The sequence below is a fragment of the Oryx dammah genome, unplaced genomic scaffold (assembly GCF_014754425.2).
Source record: "Oryx dammah isolate SB20612 unplaced genomic scaffold, SCBI_Odam_1.1 HiC_scaffold_20, whole genome shotgun sequence".
In the NCBI taxonomy this organism is placed as follows: Eukaryota; Metazoa; Chordata; class Mammalia; order Artiodactyla; family Bovidae; genus Oryx; species Oryx dammah.
Genome location: NW_024070204.1, coordinates 40,121,813 through 40,143,213, shown reverse-complemented (window position 1 = coordinate 40,143,213; position 21,401 = coordinate 40,121,813). Strand labels below are relative to the sequence as shown.

Below are 21,401 nucleotides of genomic sequence, written 5' to 3'. Positions count from 1 at the left end.
TGGAGCACAAGCTGGAATCAAGATTGCCTGGAAAAATATCAATAACCTCAGAAATGCAGATGACACCACCCTTATGGCAGAGAGCAAGAAAGAACTAAAGAGCCTGTTGATGAAAGTGAAAGAGGAGAGTGAAAAAGTTGGCTTAAAACTCAACATTCAGAAAACTAGGATCAAGGCATCCAGTCCCATCACTTCATGGCAAATAGATGGGGAAACAATGGAGACAGTAACAGACTTTATTTTTTTAGGCTCCAAAATCACTGCAGATGGTGACTGCAGCCAGGAAATTAAAAGACATTTGCTCCTTGGAAGAAAAGCTATGACACACCTAGACAGCATATTAAAAAGCAGAGACATTACTTTGCCAACAAAGGTCCATCTAGCCAAAGCTATGGTTTTTCCAGTAGTCATGCACAGATGTGAGAGTTGGACTATGAAGAAAGCTGAGCACTGAAGAACTGATGTTTTTGAGCTGTGGTGTTGGAGAAGATTCTTGAGAGTCCCTTGGACTGCAAGGAGATCGAACCAGTCAATCTTAAAAGAAATCAGTCCTGAATATTCATTGGAAGGACTGATGCTGAAGCTGAAACTCCAATACTTTGGCCACTTGATGCCAAGAAGAGACTCATTGGAAAAAGACCCTGATACTGGGAAAGATTGAAGGCAGGAGGAGAACGAGACGACAGAGGACAAGATGGTTGGATGGCATCACCAACTCAAGGGACATGAGTCTGAGCAACCTCCAGGAGTTGGTGATGGACAGGGAGGCGTGGTGTGCTGCAGTCCATGGAGTCGCAGGTTCAGACATGACTGTGCGACTGAACTGAACTGAAAGAGCAACATCTAAATTATCTAACCTATCTAACAAAAGGGGCTATAAAGATAACCTGATTTCACCACAGATGCAGAATTACCTGATTCTCAGATAAGAAAGTGTTAGATATGGAAAAGGAGCTAGCCATCAAGTTCTAAGGGAAGAAAAGATGGGTGAATGCAAACAAAAGTCTGGGACAGGATTGGATCAGCTACTTTGGTGGAACATACTGGATAACTCTGTAGTTGAGCATACAGTTTGTGGGGCTTTCCTACACAATAGAAAAGTCCAGGCAAGAAGTGACGACCACCTAAAAGAATGAATCTTTATGTTATTGGCATTATCTCATCTAATTTTGAAATTGTAATCTTGTCTTTGTGATATACACTTAGTGCTGCAGGATACTTTTTATTTCATAGCTGAGGAAACTGCGGCTCAGAGACGCTAAATCCCTTACTTACCCAAGACCACCCAGGCATTAAGGGTCTAAACCAGGATCCAAATCAAACTTCTGGCCTACTTTGAACCCTACATTCTTTCTCAGCACTGAGGAACCCCACTTTTTGCTGGCTTCCATCCCCGACTTATTTTTGCCAACAATCAACAGTGTTAATCATTTATTCGTGATTGCCTTCAGTAGGGCTTTACAGGTGGCTCCATGATAAAGAATCCGCCTGCCAATGCAGGAGATGAAGGAGATGGGGGTTTCGTCCCTGGGTTGGGAAAATCTCCTGGCAGAGGAAATGGCAACCCACTCCAGTGTTCTTCCCTGGAGACTCCCATGGACAGAGGAGCCTGGCGGGCTATAGTCCCTGAGGTTGCACAGGCTGGACAGGACTGAGAATGCACACCTTCGTCTCAGCTATTTTCCTCCTTCATTTAGGTGAAGATGTCAATGTTTTCTTTATTAGCAAGACAAAGAAATTGTTAGCAGGAGGTTTCTTTTTTCCTAACAAATGATTCTCAAGATGACAAAATTGAAAAACATTAAGCCTTGCTTAAAATACAGGGCTACAATCAATTTGTGAAGATGTTTCAATTTCATAGTGACAAGATCATTTTTTTCTCCTTTTTATTACTTACATTTTCCCCTCATTTGGCTTTAGCACCATCAAAGCTGGTTTTTAAAAAACGATAATTTACACATAAATCATGGATAGAAATTTGTTGTGCAGTGCAGTAGCAACTAGCCTCAGAGGGCTACTGAGCACTTCAAATGGCTTCATCCTAAGTGAGATATGCCAGAAGCTTAAAATACACATTGGATTTTGATTAGCATAAAAAAAAATCTCAATATCTTTATTAATTACATGTTGGAATGATACCATTTGGGGTCTACTTGTTTAAGTAAATGATATGTAAATTAATTTCACCTGTTTTCACTCGCGTACGGTGAATTCTAGAAAATTTATAATTATGTAAGTGGCTTGCATTTGTGGCTCTCATATTTTGATTAGACAGCACTGGCAGAAGATGAAAAAGAGAGGCATTTCATTGAAGGGTAGTGTATTTTCTTAAAATTTCTGGAGGGTAAGAGAAAAGAGAAGAGAGTAAAGCTTGGTCATACTGTGACCTACTGGGATAAACACCTACAGTGAATTGAGAGGAGCGGGGGTGGGAGGCGTATTTCGATTCTGTTCCTCCTCCCTTCCCCCGCGGCTATCATAGCAGGTGGCAGACGAGCTTCCTCTGCCCGGCTGCCCGCCAGTCCTCGGGTCTCGCCTGCGCCCGCACATTGAACACACCTGCGCGCCCCCGGAAGGTGCGCGTCCGCGAACCCTGGCGCCGGCTCCACGCCCCCTCCCCCCGTAATTTATTTATTTCCTGGCCTCAACCGTCAGTCTCGCACTTCTCTCCCGAGAACCATCGCGCAGGCCGGGCCTAGCAGGGGTAAGCGGCCCGTTCAGCCCCCCGCCCGGCCCCCGCGGCCTAGGCGCCGCTCGCCGGACCGCCTGCTGGGCCGCGGCTGCCAGCCCGCCCGCTGCGAACGGGAGGAGCCGAGGCCGGCGCGCCCGGGGCCTCCGGGCCGCGGGGGGCCGCTGTGACCCGCCTTCGCCCCTGCCGCGCCGGGTTTGGGGGGAGAGTCGGAAAGCCGAGGCTAGCTGCGGGGGGCGGGCGCTCCGGAGCGGCGGGTTCGGGGGTTGCTTTAGCTGCCGTCCGCTCCGCCCGCCCGAAGCGCTGAGGAGCCTAGCGGGGACCCGCCGCCCTCCTCCTCCATGAGGCCTGAGTGAGCGCCGCGGCGAGAGCCGGCCCCGCGGCGCCTCCCCTCGTGTGTCCTCTCCCGAGCGCAGCAGCAGCGGCCCCCGGAGGAGGAGGAGGAGCATGTCGGACGGTTTCGATCGGGCCCCAGGTGCTGGTCGGGGCCGGAGCCGGGGCCTGGGCCGCGGAGGGGGCGGGCCTGAGGGCGCTGGTTTCCCGAACGGAGCGGGGCCTGCTGAGCGGCCGCGGCACCAGCCGCCGCCGCCGCCTCAACCCAAAGCTCCGGGCTTCCTGCAGCCGCCGCCGCTGCGCCAGCCCAGGACGGCCCCGCCGCCAGGGGCCCAGTGCGAGGTCCCCGCCGGCCCCCAGCGGCCTGCCCGGCCCGGGGCGCTCCCAGGTACGGAGCCGCTCTAGGGGACCCCGTCCTCCTGGGCCAACGCTTCCCCCACCACGGCCCTCCGCGTGCCCCCGAGCGAGGCGCGCTGCCCCCTCTTTACCCCCCGCTTCCCCGAGAGCGTTCCCCTAAGGGCCCGGTTGTTTCGGGGTGGAGACGGACCCAGAACCGGGTTTGGAAGGTGGCCGCCGGAATCCTTTGTGCGCCCCGGCGGGGGGAGGGGCCCGTGGCGCCCTCCGAGTTCTCCTGTCCCGGGAGGAAGTAAAATTCGCCTCCCCCTCCCCAGCCCCCGAGGGGGAGGCCTGAGGCGGGCACCCACCTCTTTTTAACCGACTCTTTGAAAAAGAAAAAAGGAAAAAGAAGCTCTCACGTGTTTATTTAGAAAGCAGTATGTTCATAGAATGATTAAAGCAAGTCTATTGTTCGTTTTTGCAGGCTCTCTGCAGCTATCCTGGCGATAACCTTAAATTTCGTGATGGTTCTTTTTTGACTTAGAAACCAGTCTTGCTCAGATGGCTTTTCCGTATATGTAAGTTGTTATCCAAAGGAATGAAAGCATCTGACACCAATTTTTTTTTTTTTTTTCCTTTCTCAGAACAAACGAGGCCCCTGAGAGCTCCATCTAGTTCGCCGGATAACATCCCACAGCAGAATTCGGAGTCAGCAATGGCTAAACCCCAGGTGGTTGTAGCTCCTGTATTAATGTCTAAGCTGTCTGTAAACGCCCCTGAATTCTACCCATCAAGTTATTCTTCTAATTATACGGTAAGTACACCTTTTTACTACAACTCTAATTTAGTATTACTGGAAGAATGTGATTATTACATCATTTATCAGTATGCTGGTGTGCTTTCTGTACCGCACATAAAAAGATAAATGTATTGAAATCATGAGGAAACAAAAGTGATTCAGGAATGTATTTATTATATTCGAGGTAGTCATTACAGTCAGGGTATCAGAACGTAAGCTTGAGAGTAGACAGTCTTGTCTATTTTGTTCATTGCTGTATTTCCACCATCTTTAAGTTACAGTGGTCAAGGACATCTTCAGTCTATAAAACTGAAGTCTGTGTCCTGACTTTATGGACCACCTATAGAATAGTGGCCTGGAAAAGTTAATTTTTGATTTGATTTTAGCAGGTCAGCTGGATATTCACTGGTAACTTTAGGGTAAATTAAACAGTGGTTTTGCTGCGGGCTAATTGTGGTAGGTGTTTGAATGTTAAGTATACATCTGGGCTCTGTTATATTAAAATAGAAGTGTTTCTGGTTCTAATTAACGGTCATATAGAAATGTAGGGAGTTTTGATAAAGTGTTTAGGTATAAAGAACTTTCAGATACATCTTTGTCAATAATATAAATGTTAGAAATTGGTGTCACTTAAATATCAAGAGAAAACAGGCATGGTTGGGATACAGAGAAAAGATTGTTGTGATGGTAAATGCATAGTAATTAATTGTAGATTAATAGGGCAGGGACCATTCTGGATTGAAGAAATGATAATACTTTAGCATAAGTCCTGTCTCTCCTGTTCTTCACTTTTTGACATGTAAGTATACGGAATAGTGTAACTCAGGTTTAGCTCAAAGTTTCACAAAGTGAAAATACTTGGGCATCCAGATAATGAAAAGGAACATTATCATCATCCCCACAGCCCACTCTGTCTCCTCTCCTCCTCCCCATTACTGCTCTCCAAAGTGAAAGTCGCTCAGTCGTGTCTTGACTCTTTGTGACCCCATGGACTATACAATCCATGGAATTTTCCAGGCCAGAATACTGGAGTGGGTAGCCTTTCCCTCCTCCAGGGGATCTTCCCAACCCAGGGATCGAACCCAGGTCTCCCGCATTGCAGGCAGATTCTTGACCAGCTGAGCCACAAGGGAAGCCCACTGCTCTCCAAAGGTAACCACTATTTTGATCTAACAGTAATTTTGCTTCTGTTCAAAATTCATACAAATGGAGTCACATAGAATACACTATTTTTCATTCAACATCAAAATTAATCAGTATTGCAGCTTGTTACTGGAGGTGATTTATTCTCGTGGCAGTCCACTGTGTGAATATTTGTTGATGATTGGTTGGCTTTCACAGTTGGGCTATTATGTTTGGGGCTGCTGTTCTTGTCCGTCTTGGTGGATATTTGTCCTTGTTTGTGTTTGGTATATATCTAGGAGTGGAGTTGTTGGGACATACGGTAGCTAGGCTTAGTAAAGACTGCTGAATACTTTTCCAAAAAGACTGATTCCAGTGTATTCATTAAGTACCATATCGTTTCCAGTTAGTTTAATTCCTTATCAGCACTTGGTATTTACTATTTTAAGTTTAGCTATTCCGGTGGGTGTGTGTTATCTTTTTTAATTTGAAAAGTCCCTGATCAGCTAATGGTGGCAGACCTTTTTTGTTGCTTTGGGGGTGAGTTGAAGGGACTTTACTTCTATATTTGTAAAGGAGAACTTTTTATTCCATATTTTAGAAACTTCATACATCTTAGACTGCATTAGGAAAGAGCTTTGGGGCTGAAGAGGGGAAAGTACAGGCATAGCAGGAAGAGCAGTTGACTTGGGGTGGAATGGGCCATCAATCATGTAAAGTAGAAATGAGAGCAGCTTGGATTCTTGCCCCAAAACTGTTTTTGGCTTAGAGAAGAAAGGAAACGTTTGAGAATTTTGAGTAGCTGAGTAACTCTTAAGGATACTTACCTTAACAGCCACAAATAGTTTCTCATTTGTTTGCTTTCCCAGTGACTTGGGCTATTTGGTGAGAGGGATGTAGTTTTTTCATAATTCTCTACCAGCTAGTTTCTTAAATAGTTGAAGTGACTCCCTGAGAGCAGTGTATTGAGCCATGTTAGTCGACTTCTTTGAGCCATTGCCATCTTTTTGGCACTCCTTAATCTCTTGTAGATCAGCTCCAGCTTGGCTCTGTTTGCCAGAGCAAACTGCAGATTGGAAGCCCGTGGCTCACATGTTGCCTGCAGGTGTCTTCTTTGGCCCTGAGTGTTTTTTGTTAAAGGGGGGGTTTATAATTTACCAGTACTTAGATACTGCACAGCTGATTTTTTTTTTTTTTTTTTTTTTTTTTTGAGGTTTCTTTGAAATCATAAGATCTGGCCATACTGGACTGCTATTTTGATAGAGCAAATGTTGGCTGGAGCTGAATAGAGGCAGCCCCTTTAGATAGTGTGTAAGCTCTAATTTGCTCACCGGCTTACTTCATTTGCCTGTAATCCACCTGGATTCTATAGGCATTCAAGCTTGTTGAGTGCATTCGTGCTCAGTCATGTCTGACTCTTGGCGACCCCACGGACTGTAGCCGGCCAGGCTCTGACTTTGGGATTTCCCAGGCAGAAATACTGGAGTGGGTTGCCATTTCCTTCTCCAGGGCTCAAACCAGGGTCTCTTGCATTGCAGGCAGATTCTTTACTGTCTGAGCCACCAGGGAAGCCCCAAGAATGAGTCCGGCTCATATCAAAACTTTAAGAACTAGACACAGAACGGGGGACGTGCCCGTTAGAGCACTCACAGGGCTACCCAGGAATCCAACCTGTGTCTTTTGCATCTCGTTCATTGTTGGTGGATTCTTTACCATTTCGCCACTTGGGAAGCTTACTACTCCTGCCCCGATATATTATTCTCTGGCCTTACCCTTTTACCCTCTGTCAAAGCTAAGAGTTTTTCTCGGTCACAGAACAGCAATATTCTTGATTTTTCCCCTGAGTCTTAGGATAAAGTCTGATTATGAGAGAAGCTTTTCCTGACAGTAGCCGTAATCCAGAGTTAGCTATATTCACTCACTTGTTCAGAAAAGAATTGAATACTTAACCATGAATCAAGGGCTGGGGAATACAGCAGTGGATAAAAAGTTCTTATCTTTGTAGAGCCTGTATTCTAGTGATCTCCTTGCTGGATTTCCAGAAATTCCTTGAATCTTCCTTTGTTATGCACGTGAGAAGCTATTGCTTGATATCCTTGAGCAGGATCTGCTCTCAAGAATGCATGTGTTTTACATTTTTTATGATAGTCTTTTACTGTGCTTTCATAACCTTTCTAAAACTCTTAAGTCCTTTTATCTTCAAACCTTCCTTTAATATCACTGCTAGAATCTTCTTTATATGCCTTCTTACCAGTGAGTTGCCGTGTCCATCTATTCCTGGCCATTGCTTTTTCTCAGGTAAACTACATCTTAAATATTTAATCACTGTTCACTTATGAGAACCAAAAATTCCACATAGGAGCTGATAAATTATTTATTAAGAGACAAAATCCTCCACCCTCCCCAACATGCACAAAAATCCCAGCTTTTTCTGAGAACCTCCTCCAAGTTACTGCCCAGTTTTTCTTCTGCCTTTTAATAGTGACATTCTTCAAAGTGAAAAATTGTTCACTGTTGTCACTACTTTACTCCTCACTGACCATTGAAACCTCTGCAGACTGATCCTCTTAATTGTACTGTTTTTGTGACAGCTGATGTTTTTATTTTAAAATTGATTGTCCTCTTAACCCTCAGCTAAATAGACTTCTTGAACACCATGTGATCTGTAAGGTTGACCTCCTGGGGTAGGTCCTGAGCAAGGTGCCAAGGGTACATTTTAAGTCTTTCAAAATTTCCTCCTTTTTAAGAACTGAATATTTATGATACTAATCTTGTCTTAAATTTTTCTCTCTTCACATAGTTTTGATTACAAACACTGCAACCATCATTGTCACAGATTGAACCAATGAAATATTCTACAGCATTTGCTCCTATGAGCACCTCTACTCATTTACCTTTCCTTTGGCTTCTGTGGCAGTTCATCCTTCGAATTTTCAGACCGTTCCTCCTCTCCTCAGACTGCAGGCTCTGAGAATTGTCTTTTTTCTGTTTTATTACTTCTCTTGATGTTAGTACCTATCTCTTAGAATCTGACCATCACATACCTGCCTGCTGATAACTCTGGAATCTAATTCTTCCTCTCAACTCCAGGCTTATGTTTCCATTTGTTTTGCCCTCTTCTGAGGATTGCACATTCAAACTCAGGAACAAAGAAAAATTCATCTTTTGCAAACCTTTGCTTACATTTTTATATTCTAACTAACTGCTCCGGCTAAAAGCTTGTATAGTGTATTGACTCACTTTCCTCTTTCATAGTCTTGCCCGCTTTTGATCAGGTTAACTAAAATAGTCTTGACTGTTCATGTAAGTGTCTGATCATTTTCTTTTGTTCCCACTGCTTTGGTTAGGGGCTTATTTCTTGACAGTGTATTCAAAGTACCTACTAGAAAGTCAGTTTTCTGATTGATGTTCCTACTAATCTCTTGTCACAGAATTCTAAGAAAAATAAAACTTAAATATTCCTCAACTTGGAAGCCACTTGACTTCACAGTAAAGACTGAAGAAATTTATACTTTAAAAAAATCTGGTACTAGAGAACTAACACAAGCTTTGATTCCAACATTGGAGTACTCATCTGTTCAGAATACTCTGTGCCTCCCTTTTCCCTTTTGTGAAACAGCAGGCTCTGAATCCCCTGTTCAGCTCTATTCAGAACAGCTCTGTTTTCCTCTCTTACTTTCACATTTCAGATTCTGTTAAGAGTAATGCTTATTTGGAAAAAAAAAAACAAAAACCAAAAACTGAAGGTAGTGTTCTAACCTGCATTTTACTTCAATGAATGACATTTGATAAGAACAGTTAGGAAATCAATACCATTAGCTGGGAGACTTCCTACTTTTCATTGTCATTAATAGTAGGATACCACAAATGTGTAAAAATTTAAATTGCATATCAAAATCTTAAAACTAGTTTTTAATTGTAAAGCTCACATGTTTGTAGTTAACATTAAGTAATTATTTAATACAATGCATTTGTAATGCTTAACCACTTTCACAATTTCATAATAAAGTCAGTGCCGTACCAGGTTGCTTCAGTCATGTCCAACTCTTTGCGACCTACAATCTTTATGGACTGTAGCCTGCTAGGCTTCTGTCCATGGGATTCTCCACAAGAATACTGGTGTGGGTTGCCATGCCCTCCTCCAGGGGATCTTCCCAACCCAGGGATCTAACCCACGTCTCGTGCGGCTCCTACATTATAGGCGGACCCTGAGCCACGAGAGAAACCCTAAAGAGGGAGTATTTATAATTGTTTCCTCACTCCAGAGATAACTTAGCCTTTGTCTATCTTTACAGAAATTTTCATTGCCTATAACTAACAGTTAAATAGTACGAAAATATGGTTCTGTGTTTTAATTCGCTGTGTTGACAGTATTTCTGTATTGATACGTGTCTTTTCAGTGGCTATATGATATTCTATCATGTGGATATAAGGTAACGTACTTAACCAATTCTTTGAATTGTTAGATGAATTTTTGGCAACTTATGTAATTAAAAACTTACTGTAAATTTATAAATAAGTAAACTTGTGTGTCAAAATTGGGTTATAGGCCTTTGATTTTTTTGGAATATGGCACAGAAGTTAAAAGCATAGGCTTTGTTCTGTGCTCAATTCTTAATAACTTACATGTCTATAAGAGCTATATGAGCATGCGCAGGTTAGTTGAGTTGGTACAAGATCCTTCCTTGCCTAAACCCACCCTAACCCAGACCCCTGCTTGGTTTTTTCACTGCCTCTTGAACTGGTCTTAGTGTGGTCCCCAAACCCCACAAGATCTCCCCATTTGCCTCATGGATCCCATTAGCAACTGCCTTATCCTCAGTTTGTGTATTCGGGCATCTCTTAAAGGTATTAGGCAATGCATATCTCCTTAGGACCTGTATACTTCTTGTCCTTCTTGCATAAAATCTTTACTTAGATATTTGTGTTGCTGGTTTCTGAGTTTGTTGTTTTGCTCTTTCTCAGTTCGGATATTAACTGTTCAGAATTCTTCCCTGACCGTTTTTTTCCACTATATCTCAATATCTGAAAAGTGTCTGCCATTATGAAATATAAGCCCAAGAGAGGAAGGAGGACTTTGTCTCCTTTATCCATGATGTGACAGTATTCCCAGCACCTAGAGCAGTCAAGTAAGCACTCGCCACTCAGATGGTTTTGAATGAACAACATACTATATCAGCAACTGGTGGCTGTTAGTTTGTTGATAGAGGACCATCCTACGTACCAAAAAATGTAGTTGATCATTCTCCTTTCTGGATGCTTTTTACACTTTAGCTCCTTTAGGTGTGAGAACATGGCTGTTGTATTTGGAATGTGTTTCAGTATTTTCCTAGGAATTTAAAATTTGTTGAACACGTAGTGCCTTACTGTGTACTGGTCCAAGGGCTTTTACTAATTAACTCACTTAACTCATTAACTCATGTAATCCTGTCACACAGCTGTAATGTTTGATTCATGAATTTGAATTTCATCAACACTAATGCTTGCTTTATCTTACAGTACAATTACTTGATTTGGATTCAAGTGTGTGATCAGACAGACATTTAAAGTATGCAAGTTTCCCTGCTCTTCAGCTCAGTGAACCCTGTCTGAGCACGATAGGCACCGTGCTCTGCTCTTCGTGCCTCTGCTCTTACTTCCTGAGTCCTCTTACAGTACCTGCAATAGGTCATGCTAAATATCACTTTAGTGTCTAGAAGTATAAAAAATTATGCAACATGGCCTCTAAATGGTGGTCAGCTTAAGAATAGTGGTCATTACCAGCAGTGTTAGCCTTCTCACTAAGATTATACGTCCAGCTTCCACATGGGGCTTTCCTAGGGCAAATTCTGACTAGGTGTGATTTTTTTTTTTTTTTCCCCCTTCCTTCCTTTACTCACTGACTTTGGAACTTAACTCCTTCATAAAATGCTTCCATACTGTAGCCATAATTTTTTCATGTGGTTTCTCATTTTGACTTCTTTTGGAAAGGGGTAAATTTTATCAAGCTGCATAGTTACTGGATTTCCCTGGTGGCTCAGATGGTAAAGAATTTGCCTGCAGTGCAGGGGACCCACAGGTTCAATCCCTGGGTTGGGAAGATTCCCTGGAGAAGATAATGGCTATCCACTCCAGTGTTGTTGCCTGGAGAATCCCATGGACAGAGGAGCCTGGTAGGCTACAGTCCCTGGGGTTACAAAGAGTCAAGACATGACTGAGCGACTAACACTATCACTTTCATGGACTAAAAAGCAAAACGAAAACAAATGATGAAGCAGACATCAGTCAACTTTTCGGCTTCCCTGGTGGCTCAGATGGTAAAGAATCCATCTGCAATGCAGGAGACCTGGTTTTGATCCCTGGTTTGGGAAGATCCCCTGAAGAAGGAAATAACTTTCAAGTAAACTTCAGAATGCTTTGGGTGGTATTCCAGACATTGTGAATGTAAGGATTGATACTCAGATCTGTTATCTTTTGCACCAGTCACCCTACTCAACATTCTGCCATTATTTAAAATGCTGGGAACTACTAAAGGTGATAGTTTTTAAAAAAAAAAAAAAACTTTATTGGGAATATAGTTGATTTACAATGTTGTGTTAGTTTCAGCAAAGTGAACCTGTTGTACATATATCTACTTTTTTAGATTGTTTTCTCATATAGCTCTTTACCGAGTATTGAGTAGAGTTGCTTTTGCAATACAGGAGGTTCTTATTAATTATGTGTTTTGTATACAGTAGTATGTATATGTCAATCCCATTCTCCGTAAGTTTTTTTCTGTCTGTGACTCCCATTTCTGTTTTGGAAATAAATTCGTGTCATTTTTTAAAGACTTGATTGTGCGATTATCATATGACCTTTGTCTTTCTCTGTCTGACTTATTTTGATAATCTTTAGGTTCATCCATTATTTGTTATGGCTGTATATAAGTACCACATCTTTATCCGGTCATCTGTTGATGGACATTTAGGTTGCTTCTATGTCTTGGCTGTTGTAAACAGTGCTGCTGTGAACATTTGAGATGGTAGTGATATTAACTGGAAACTATTGCTACTATCAAGATTGGCTGGACATAGCAGCCAGAAAGTCTCTTACCACTGTACACTATGATATTTTGTAGTCATTTAAACTACATATATTTTTCTATCTTTGGAGATTGACAGATGACACTTTTTTTTCCAATATAGAAATTTTTGAATGTCTACAAGGATAGAGAATGGTATATTGAAGGCCCATGGCCTCAATAGTTAACTACCTGTGGCCATTCTTGTTTCTATATCTCTGGTCCCTCTCCCCCTTCCATTTTTGAAACAAATCCTGAATCTTATTACAACTTTTAATTTTGATCTTGGTCTTATAGTGAAATGTTGGTTTAAACTTTACTTCTCAGTCATCTTGTAAATCTGCCAGAGGTGGGAAGACAGTTCTTTACCCAGCTAGATGGAACCCTTCTGTTACCACATTTTGGCTGTTGGGCAAGGAAAAAGTAGACTAGAGTTTTTGAAGAAAATAACACATTTTATCAGGTTAAAGATTCTTAAAAATACCATTTGAGCTAGAGACATTCCAATTTAAAGCTGCCTCATGTTTATTTTAGCTAGTTGCATGGATTAATTTTTTTCTTTTAACCTTTGACCTATAGGAATCCTATGAGGACGGCTGTGAGGATTATCCTACTTTATCAGAATATGTTCAGGATTTTTTGAATCATCTTACAGCACAGCCTGGCAGTTTTGAAACTGAAATTGGACAGTTTGCAGAGACCCTGAATGGCTGGGTTACAACAGATGATGCTTTGCAAGAACTTGTGGTACTCATCTATCAACAGGTAGGTTGGCTGACAGCATGCGGCGCTCATTGAACAGCTTCCCTGATGCCGGAAGATGGTGCCTGCTCCTCGAGGGGAGCCAGGTTCACGTTTACCAGCCTCCACATGCCTTGACTGTTTATGGTTCATGGGAGCTTTTAAGTCTCTGTTGTACAAAATTTCTGTAGTTAGAGATCCAGGACTGTAGCCAAGGCTCTGTACAGGCATTTGGAAGGAAGTTTTGAACATTTATGAAGACACTACATGAATATCTTGCTTTTTTCCAAACCCCTGTTTTACAAGAATCTGCTATTATTGGAGTAGGGGAGAAAAAGTCATGGGAGAGCTTTTTTGCCTAGTAAATGATTCTTTATTTTATGAGACTGACGTGCTACCTACGTATGCTAACGAGGCACCTGATTCTTTATTGAAAAAAAAGACTATAAACACTCTGACTTGAATCTTAATGTTTCTGCTTGTCTTTAAAATTTTCAAGGATTTTTAATTGCTAAAAAATATAATGTCAGTCTAGGTTATTCACACAGAGTTTAGTTTTAATCTTAGCATATTGGTCATTGAAACGTTAATGCTATTTTAAGGGGGAAAACATAGCACTCAATTTTGAAGATGAATTTAAGGTCAGTGAGTGAGACTGGCCAAAAACAATAGGAGATAAGCACCGCCCAAGGTTGTATTTCTCTTTAAGTCATTGCTGAAGGAGCAGCTCTAACTTGGATATATGAAAGGATGACTTATGATAGCAGGTTGTTGTTGTTTTTTTTAACTGAGTGTTTCATTTGACTATTTTTCCAGTTTGTTCTCAATTGTTTCTAGACTCCAATATTACCTGGCCAGTTCTTAGATTTTGCTTTTTGAAAATGCCTGAGCTTTTAGGAGTATAGAACTGCTGTTTGTCCTGAATCCTACTTTTGACATGAACACTGTTCATCTTCCTTGATGGGAAACTAATAAGAAATATCTAAACTCATATCATGGAGCATGGAGATACAAAGCTTAAAACCTTCTTAGCAGAAAGAGTTAAAATTGGTTGTCAGTGGAAGTAAAGTTGAGGTATAGCAGGGATGCAGGAAACTTTAATGACCAATTTTGTTGTCTTTAAATTTTATTTTTTTTCCTTTAAATTTTAAGAGCAAAGGAAAACAGGCAGTGCCAATAATGAAAAAAGTATAAAATTTGAATTTTAAGTCTATTGTGGTACCAGATACACATATATGAATGTCAGTACAATCAGTCTGTCTTCCTAGATGAGAAATGTACAGGGTCCTATGTGAGCAAGGAAGTAATTAGAAATAAAATGTTCTAATTATAAAGTACTTCATGCCTGGCAGTGCTAAACACTTGACCTGTAGTTAACTCACTTAATACTTGGTGGTTGTAAGGTATTACGTTTATCCCGATTTTATACACAGCTTAACAGAGGTTACATGACTTGTCTAAGGTTACACATGTGTAACTAGACCCAACATAGGGTTGGAGGGGCATTTAGGCCGTCTGTTATATCTAGACTCTGGTTAACTACTGCCTTTGTGATAAGTCCCTTAATGTGTATGCTCTACTGTTCTTTAAAAACTGCAGTGAAAGTTAAACTTCCCGAGTACTTCTTTGGCTGTATCATTCAGTCTTCGATATTCAGTGTTTTTCCATTGTCTTATTAAAAATATTTTATTTCTTTTAACTTTTCTCTTTACCTTGAGTGTTGGGAATGTTGCTGAAATGTTAATCTTTTGCATCAGGTATCTTAATTACCTCTATAGGAATCAAAACTGAAGCTCAGGGAGGTTTAGTAATGGCCAGGGTCACAAATGTCCAGGCCTGTCTTGTTCTGGACAGCTGGATGCCAAAGTTGGTGCCATCCTATTCCTGAAAGATACCTCTGATCGATAGTTCCACAAATACTCTTAATTGGCACTATGCAACTGGGTACCTGTACATATTTTATGCAGAAATGAGCAAAGAGATTATCTGTTTGCTTTCTGCTAACCTCGGGTAAATGATGCGGAGAGCTTGCCTTAATGTTTTTCTTTGTATTTATTCTGGTTCTTGGTGTAAGTTTGGGAGGGAGAGTTAATTTCCTTACGCCTAACAATCATAAATGACTTGTACCTTTCTGTACAGTACTGAAGGTAGGAATGTTTTTTCCTCTTTAGAATATTGCTGTGAAGTGTTTGCATTAATGACTTGATGTATCTGTGTCATACAAAACTTTTTTCTTTTTGAAAGGCCACATCTATCCCCAATTTCTCTTACACGGGAGCGCGCCTCTGTAACTACCTGTCCCATCATCTGACAATTAGCCCACAGAGTGGCAACTTCCGCCAATTGCTACTTCAAAGGTCAGTGTGAACGTATGAGAGTGAAGGAGAACTCCTCCTAAACATGCTAGAATTTGACCATTCTTCTTGCTAAGATTGCGCTTCATAGGAAGTTGGAGGGAAGAATAGGGCAGACCATTCTTATTTTGAACATAGTATTAAAAGTTTATACTCCTATATAGCAGTCTTTTTTCAATAATGGTCTCTCCCTTTGGTTTTGTGCCTGGAAGGGCCTTTTCTTTTTCCAAGATCTTAAAAATGGTCACTTTACATATTTCTTTGTACTTACTTTTGGCTTGAGTAAGGTTCTAATTTCACTTACTGTCACACATTTAACCAGTTTTTCCCATACTACATTTTTGAATGATCCATTCCTTATTGATTAGAAGTGCTACCTTTATTGCACTACATCCTTAAATTTGGGTTGATTCTAGACTTTAATTATATTCTATTCATTACTTTTTCTCTTCTGATTTACTACCACGCTATTAAAAAGCTCTTAATTTTCTCACAACTAGTCTAGTTAGTTACCCATCTTGTGTGTGTGTGTGTGGTCTTCTTTGCTACTCTGGCATGTTTGTTTTCTCCAGATTTTAGAATCAGCATGTGAAATTACACAGACCTTGTTAGTATTTATTGATGTTTTGGGATGACATTGAATTTATGAGCTAATATAGGGAAATTTTCTTATAGTTTGAGGTTTTTAATCAATAACAAATTGTTTTTGAGTGTATTATAATTTGTCTATTAGTTCTTTGAAAATAATTTTAATGGTTGCAGAGTATTCCATCGTGTGGTTAAACTGCACTTTAACAGGATAGATTCCAAAAGTATACTCCAGAGACACTTAAAATTAAGCTTTTGGTGAAGGTGAAACTTCAAATACTTTAGTAGAAGACAAACTGTGCTGCTGACGTAACTGGCTAGTCATTTGGGGTGGGGGAAAACAAAGATGGGTTCTTGGCTTACTCTCTACACCAAAATGTATTTCAAATAGAAAACAGTAAATACTAAGGAAAAATTGACCAAAAAAAATTAGGTTGGCAAAGCCCTTTAAAGTAAGACATAATACTCACAGGCCCTAAAAGAGATTAAACTTAATTAAATATAGATTATAAAATTGGGGAGTCATAATTTATATGAAGTAAATTAAAAATAGAGAAATTTGTAACACATGGCAATGAGCCCATTTATTTAGTATGAAAAGAGGGCCGTCTTAGGAATGAGTAAGAAAAAGGCAAGTATTTTAGTAGAAATATTTGGAATGACTGGATAGGTGTAGTTTGGGGAAATGTAAATGACAAATTTATAAAAATATAGCTAATCTACCTAATAAGTACAAGTTAGAGCTTCTGGGAAGATGTAAAAGTAGGTATTTGAAGAGGTAGAATGGCAGAAAGGCTTGCTTATCTTCCCTTGTGCTGCTCACCTTTGGAAATGGCCTGAGCCCCTGCTCTTGGAAATTCTGATGCTAGACTGAAGTTGAGCCTGGGCATGGTTTATAAAGCTCCCCCAAGTGATTCTACTGTGTAGTCACGGCTGAGAACCAGTCTTCTGACTCTTCTGATTATATACCCACTGTGTCTGCTTCTCTAGTATTGGCATATGGTCAAAGCTGTTAACATGGAGAAATGCTACTCATGTAATAAGCAAAAAGGTAGTAATCTTATTAACTGAAAAATGTAGGCATACTTTGAAAAAAACAAGTAACCTTCACAGCAGTTATCTCTAGGTTGTAATGTCTTTGTTCTTTTTATTTCAAAAAGGTTAAAACCAAAATATAAACGTGTGCTGCTTTTATAATTGAAAAATCTTAAGCTTAAAGTTTTAGGGTCTTTCCTGTCACCAAGATAATCAGTCATGCACAAGGGTAGAGATTTACATTGGTACATAACTGACATATATTAATGTATAATCTAATAGCATTAATAGCATTGATAGAACCAAAAGGTCACTTCATCAAAGCTCTTTCCTGAAAAGTCACGAAAGGAAAGGCAGACAAAGGAAAGTAGCCAAGGTGCATGGTTAACCTGAATTGGCATTAATTAACTGATCCTTTCCATTATTAACCAGAGTATTCTATTTATAGATATCCCAACTTTTTTCTGATGAATTAATTTAATATGTTTGAAAAGATAACCAACAGTGCTTTCTTAAAAAGCCTAGTGAGACAATAAAATGAGGTGGTGGGTTTTTGTTTTGGTTTTTCTTTTTAGTGCCAGTATACAACAAACCTCATGAAACTGTGCTGCTATAACTTGTTACAAACTTGATCTAATAGGCTTATTTTCGACTATTGTTACCAGTTTCTTAAAACTAGAAATCACTGTGTGAAAGATAATACATATTCTGATCTCTGCAATATACAGGAACAGTTTTATTACAGAAAATCAAAATGTTGGTGCATTGTGCTTGCCTCTGAATTGCTTGTGAACAACCACACTGACAAATGGTTATCTTACTTGATTATTTTTTTAAAAAAGCAGTATGAGATTACAAAAGGTATGTCTTTATTAGATGTCGGACTGAATATGAAGTTAAAGATCAAGCTGCAAAAGGGGATGAAGTGACTCGGAAACGATTCCATGCATTTGTACTCTTTCTGGGAGAACTTTATCTTAACCTGGAGGTGAGTACTTTTCAGTAGTGACAAAGCCTAAGAATATAAATTGATCTCATTTTGTATTTACCATAGCCTTTTACAACATTAGGGATGAAATGGGAGAGGAAAAAAGTCTCAGTACCTACTAATGGTAGTTGTGGTAGTGGTGGTGGTTTAGTTGCTAAGTTGTGACTCTTTTGTGACCCCATGGACTGTAGCCCACCAGGCTCCTCTGTCCATGAGATTTCCCAGCAAGAATACTGGAGTGGGTTGCCATTTCCTTCTTTGGGGATCTTCCTGACCCAGGGATCAAACCCACATCTCCTTCATTGGCAGGCAGATTACTTATCACTAAGCCACCAGGGTCTGTCTTCAAATGGAACACATATACCATGCTGTCTTCTGTTCATGGGAAGGGTGTTGGGAGATGGTTACTAAGCACTTTAAAGTCATTATATACTTTTGGAAAGCCATGGTTTACATGTGATTTTAAGCTTTTGGAATACAGACAATCACACTTTTTTGAATCCTTGTTTCATAAATATTAGCACACTTAGTTTGTTGACTTTCAGATGGTGACTCAAAAGCAACTTGTCCTACGGAGCACAAAGCTGAGTGAAGAGGGGAGAGATAAAAGTTTCTGAGGTTGTTTTTTACACCTAACTCACCCTCTGTAGTTCTTTTTGGTCCTATTGTATGTATTAATTTTCCACATAAACTGTATTCGTACGAAGTCTACAGCTAAATTGGTGGTATACTTGAGTTAGTATATGCTTGTTGGCAGGCAGCATAAGTGCTGAATGTTACTTTGTAATGCATTTGCTTGTTTTTCCTTTGACTAGTTATTCCCAGGTATAGGTATAGGGTCTGATTTGGGGACTTGGTATTGTAAATGCCACTGAAAAGACACATGAATCTACCATCAAATGTACGTCTCAGTGCATCTAGATCTTTGTCCAGTCTTGTGCCTGATTTACTATCCATTTTACCACAGGTAGCCTTAATTTAAAAAAGAACTCATGCCTTAGTCTTAGTTTATTTTGGTATTAAGCCAAATAAGAGCACCAATATCAAATGTGCTTTAAATGAATTGTCACTTTAAGAATGCTGTTGAATTTCCTATGTAGAAATAATGATATGTGTAGGGAGAATGATAAAGATAAAACATGACTCCTGAGTCTATAGTTCTTCAAGTCAGAGAGCTGAGATACATGTTCCATTCTGATATAAATTAAAGTGTTTTAAAATAGTATAAAAAGCCAAAAAAAAAAAGCTGTGTTCCCCCAAAGATCTTAACTTTATAGACTAGAAACTGCTTTATGAAGCAGTAAAATTAAGAGGCTTAAATTATCCTGACCGTGTGTTTTGTTTTAACCTAAAACACTTTGTTTTTCCAACATTTTGTTAAACCATTTATATATTTGTATTTTGGCATGGTTGCCTTTTCTTTTTTTTGCCCCAAAAGATCAAAGGGACAAATGGACAGGTTACAAGGGCAGACATTCTTCAGATCGGTCTTCGGGAGTTGCTGAATGCCCTCTTCTCTAATCCTATGGATGACAACTTAATTTGTGCGGTAAAATTACTGAAGGTGGGTTTTACTTATTTTTTTTTTCTTAAAATTTAAAATGTTTTATCCCTCTAGTGCATAACTTAGAGGAAGGGAAGTACAATACATATACAAATTCAAGATTAAGTTATCTAAGTTAAACACTTTTTTATCTCTTAAATTTAAATATTAGAAGAGCGGTATATGCTTACTGCTTAATATAAGCAGCAAAATTTAAAAGTAAATAGAAGTTCTTCACTCTTTCTGTAAAGTCCTTTTTCTTTCTTTCCTCTGTATGTATGCTCTCATAAGATCTTATTCTGTTGTGGTTTGTTTTTTTTTAATCACCCTATGAGAATCTTGGATTTTTGCCTGGCTCTTTTTTCAGTAGCTTCCTAGTGTTCCATTGTACGCATGCACATTGTTTATCCATTCCATCCTTGAACAGTTATTTTCAGTTTAGCCACTAAGCACTGTCAGTAATCTTTAATTGTATCCTTATATATGCAGTTGTTTATGTAAGTTAAATTCCTGCACATAGATTTGGTGGCTGAAGGAGCATGTATACCTCAATTTGTTAGGTAATGCCAAATTTCCCTTCTAAATGCTTATTAACCAGAGTGTATTCCCACCAACAGTGAACTAGCATACCTCTTTCCCCATATCCTTAATCAGTGATGGGAGAATCAGTCCTAGATTTTATTTTATCATCGTGATGAGTAAAAACCAAAACTAATTTGCATTTCCTTGGTGAAAATCACAAGTGAATTTAAGCTTTTTTTGGTTTATAAGCAATTTTTTTCCCCACAGTTTCTGTGAATTATCTGTTTCTATCCTTAACTTTTTCCTGATGAAGTTTGTGTTTTTTAAGTTCTGAGTTTCTCTGCTTATTGGATGTTGTATATATTAAAAAGTGATGTTGGTTAAAATTTTATACCTATTTTAGTCATACAGCAAACCTACTGTATAGTCATTGGCATATAAAACCTGTGATTAAACTTCCGCTATAGTTGATTCCTTTTCCTTGTCAAGAAGAACAAAGTATAGTGATTCTTGAATATTAGATGGTAGACTATAATTGGGAATATTTAAGTTGCTAAATTCCTCCTGTTTAAAGAATGTTTGAACTGATGCAAAGATCTTTTTAGAATTTCGGTATTTCATTGAATTCCTTTTTTTTTGACTGATACTTGCTTGTTTAGTTGACAGGGTCAGTTTTAGAAGATACCTGGAAGGAAAAAGGAAAGAATGACATGGAAGAAATTATTCAGAGAATCGAAAATGTTGTCCTAGATGCAAATTGCAGCAGGTAGGAAAAGAACTAGTATAGATAGCCGGTAGATATTCCTTGCTTTTTCTTTGGGAGTGTTTTTAATCTGTTGTAGTTTATCAGAATAATCTTAATAGATCCACAGAAATTTTTTCCTTATGAATTCTGCTCACCTAGCCACTTCCTTCAATTATGCTTATAAATAGAAGTTAAGATATTCCTGTGGGAGTGGGAGTCCATTAAAAAAAAAGATTCATACTTTTAAATTCAATAAATACTTGGATAAAGTACAACTGTAAATCCAGTTGGAGGTATAAAAATGTTAGCAGGATCCTGCTGCCTTTGAGAAACATATATAGTCACAGTTACCTACAAGTATCAAGCCTGTTTATTCCAAAAAAAGACAGCAGGAGCTAGGCAGTGGGGTATAAGCACATAGCTTTCATCTTAGTGCATGAGAAAGCAGTTCGTATCTTTTGGCCAGTGCTGGATGCTGCTGAGTGGCTCTCAGAGGTGAGGACTGGCCCTTCAGTGGGCGGCACTGTGGGAGTCTGACCTCGATAAAGCGGAAATTGTTGCCACGTA

General features: G+C 39.8%; 1 protein-coding gene across 3 annotated transcripts in view; it reads left to right on the top strand.

Annotated features, from left to right (window-relative positions):
* Nucleotides 1-2,480: 2,480 nt before the first annotated feature.
* The window catches only part of PAIP1 (poly(A) binding protein interacting protein 1), a 30,266-nt gene continuing 11,345 nt past the window's right edge, over nucleotides 2,481-21,401 (top strand). Inside the window, exons 1-7 of one of the 3 annotated variants that reach the window (XM_040262457.1) lie at nucleotides 2,481-2,704; nucleotides 4,003-4,172; nucleotides 12,898-13,083; nucleotides 15,304-15,416; nucleotides 17,913-18,024; nucleotides 19,463-19,588; nucleotides 20,749-20,855. In XM_040262457.1, the coding sequence (XP_040118391.1) occupies nucleotides 4,074-4,172; nucleotides 12,898-13,083; nucleotides 15,304-15,416; nucleotides 17,913-18,024; nucleotides 19,463-19,588; nucleotides 20,749-20,855 (743 nt within the window). In that variant the 5' untranslated portion in view covers nucleotides 2,481-2,704; nucleotides 4,003-4,073. Of the gene's footprint in view, nucleotides 2,705-2,885; nucleotides 3,411-4,002; nucleotides 4,173-12,897; nucleotides 13,084-15,303; nucleotides 15,417-17,912; nucleotides 18,025-19,462; nucleotides 19,589-20,748; nucleotides 20,856-21,401 lie in introns of those variants that run through there. The other 2 variants (XM_040262456.1, XM_040262455.1) reach the window with 2 other exon arrangements.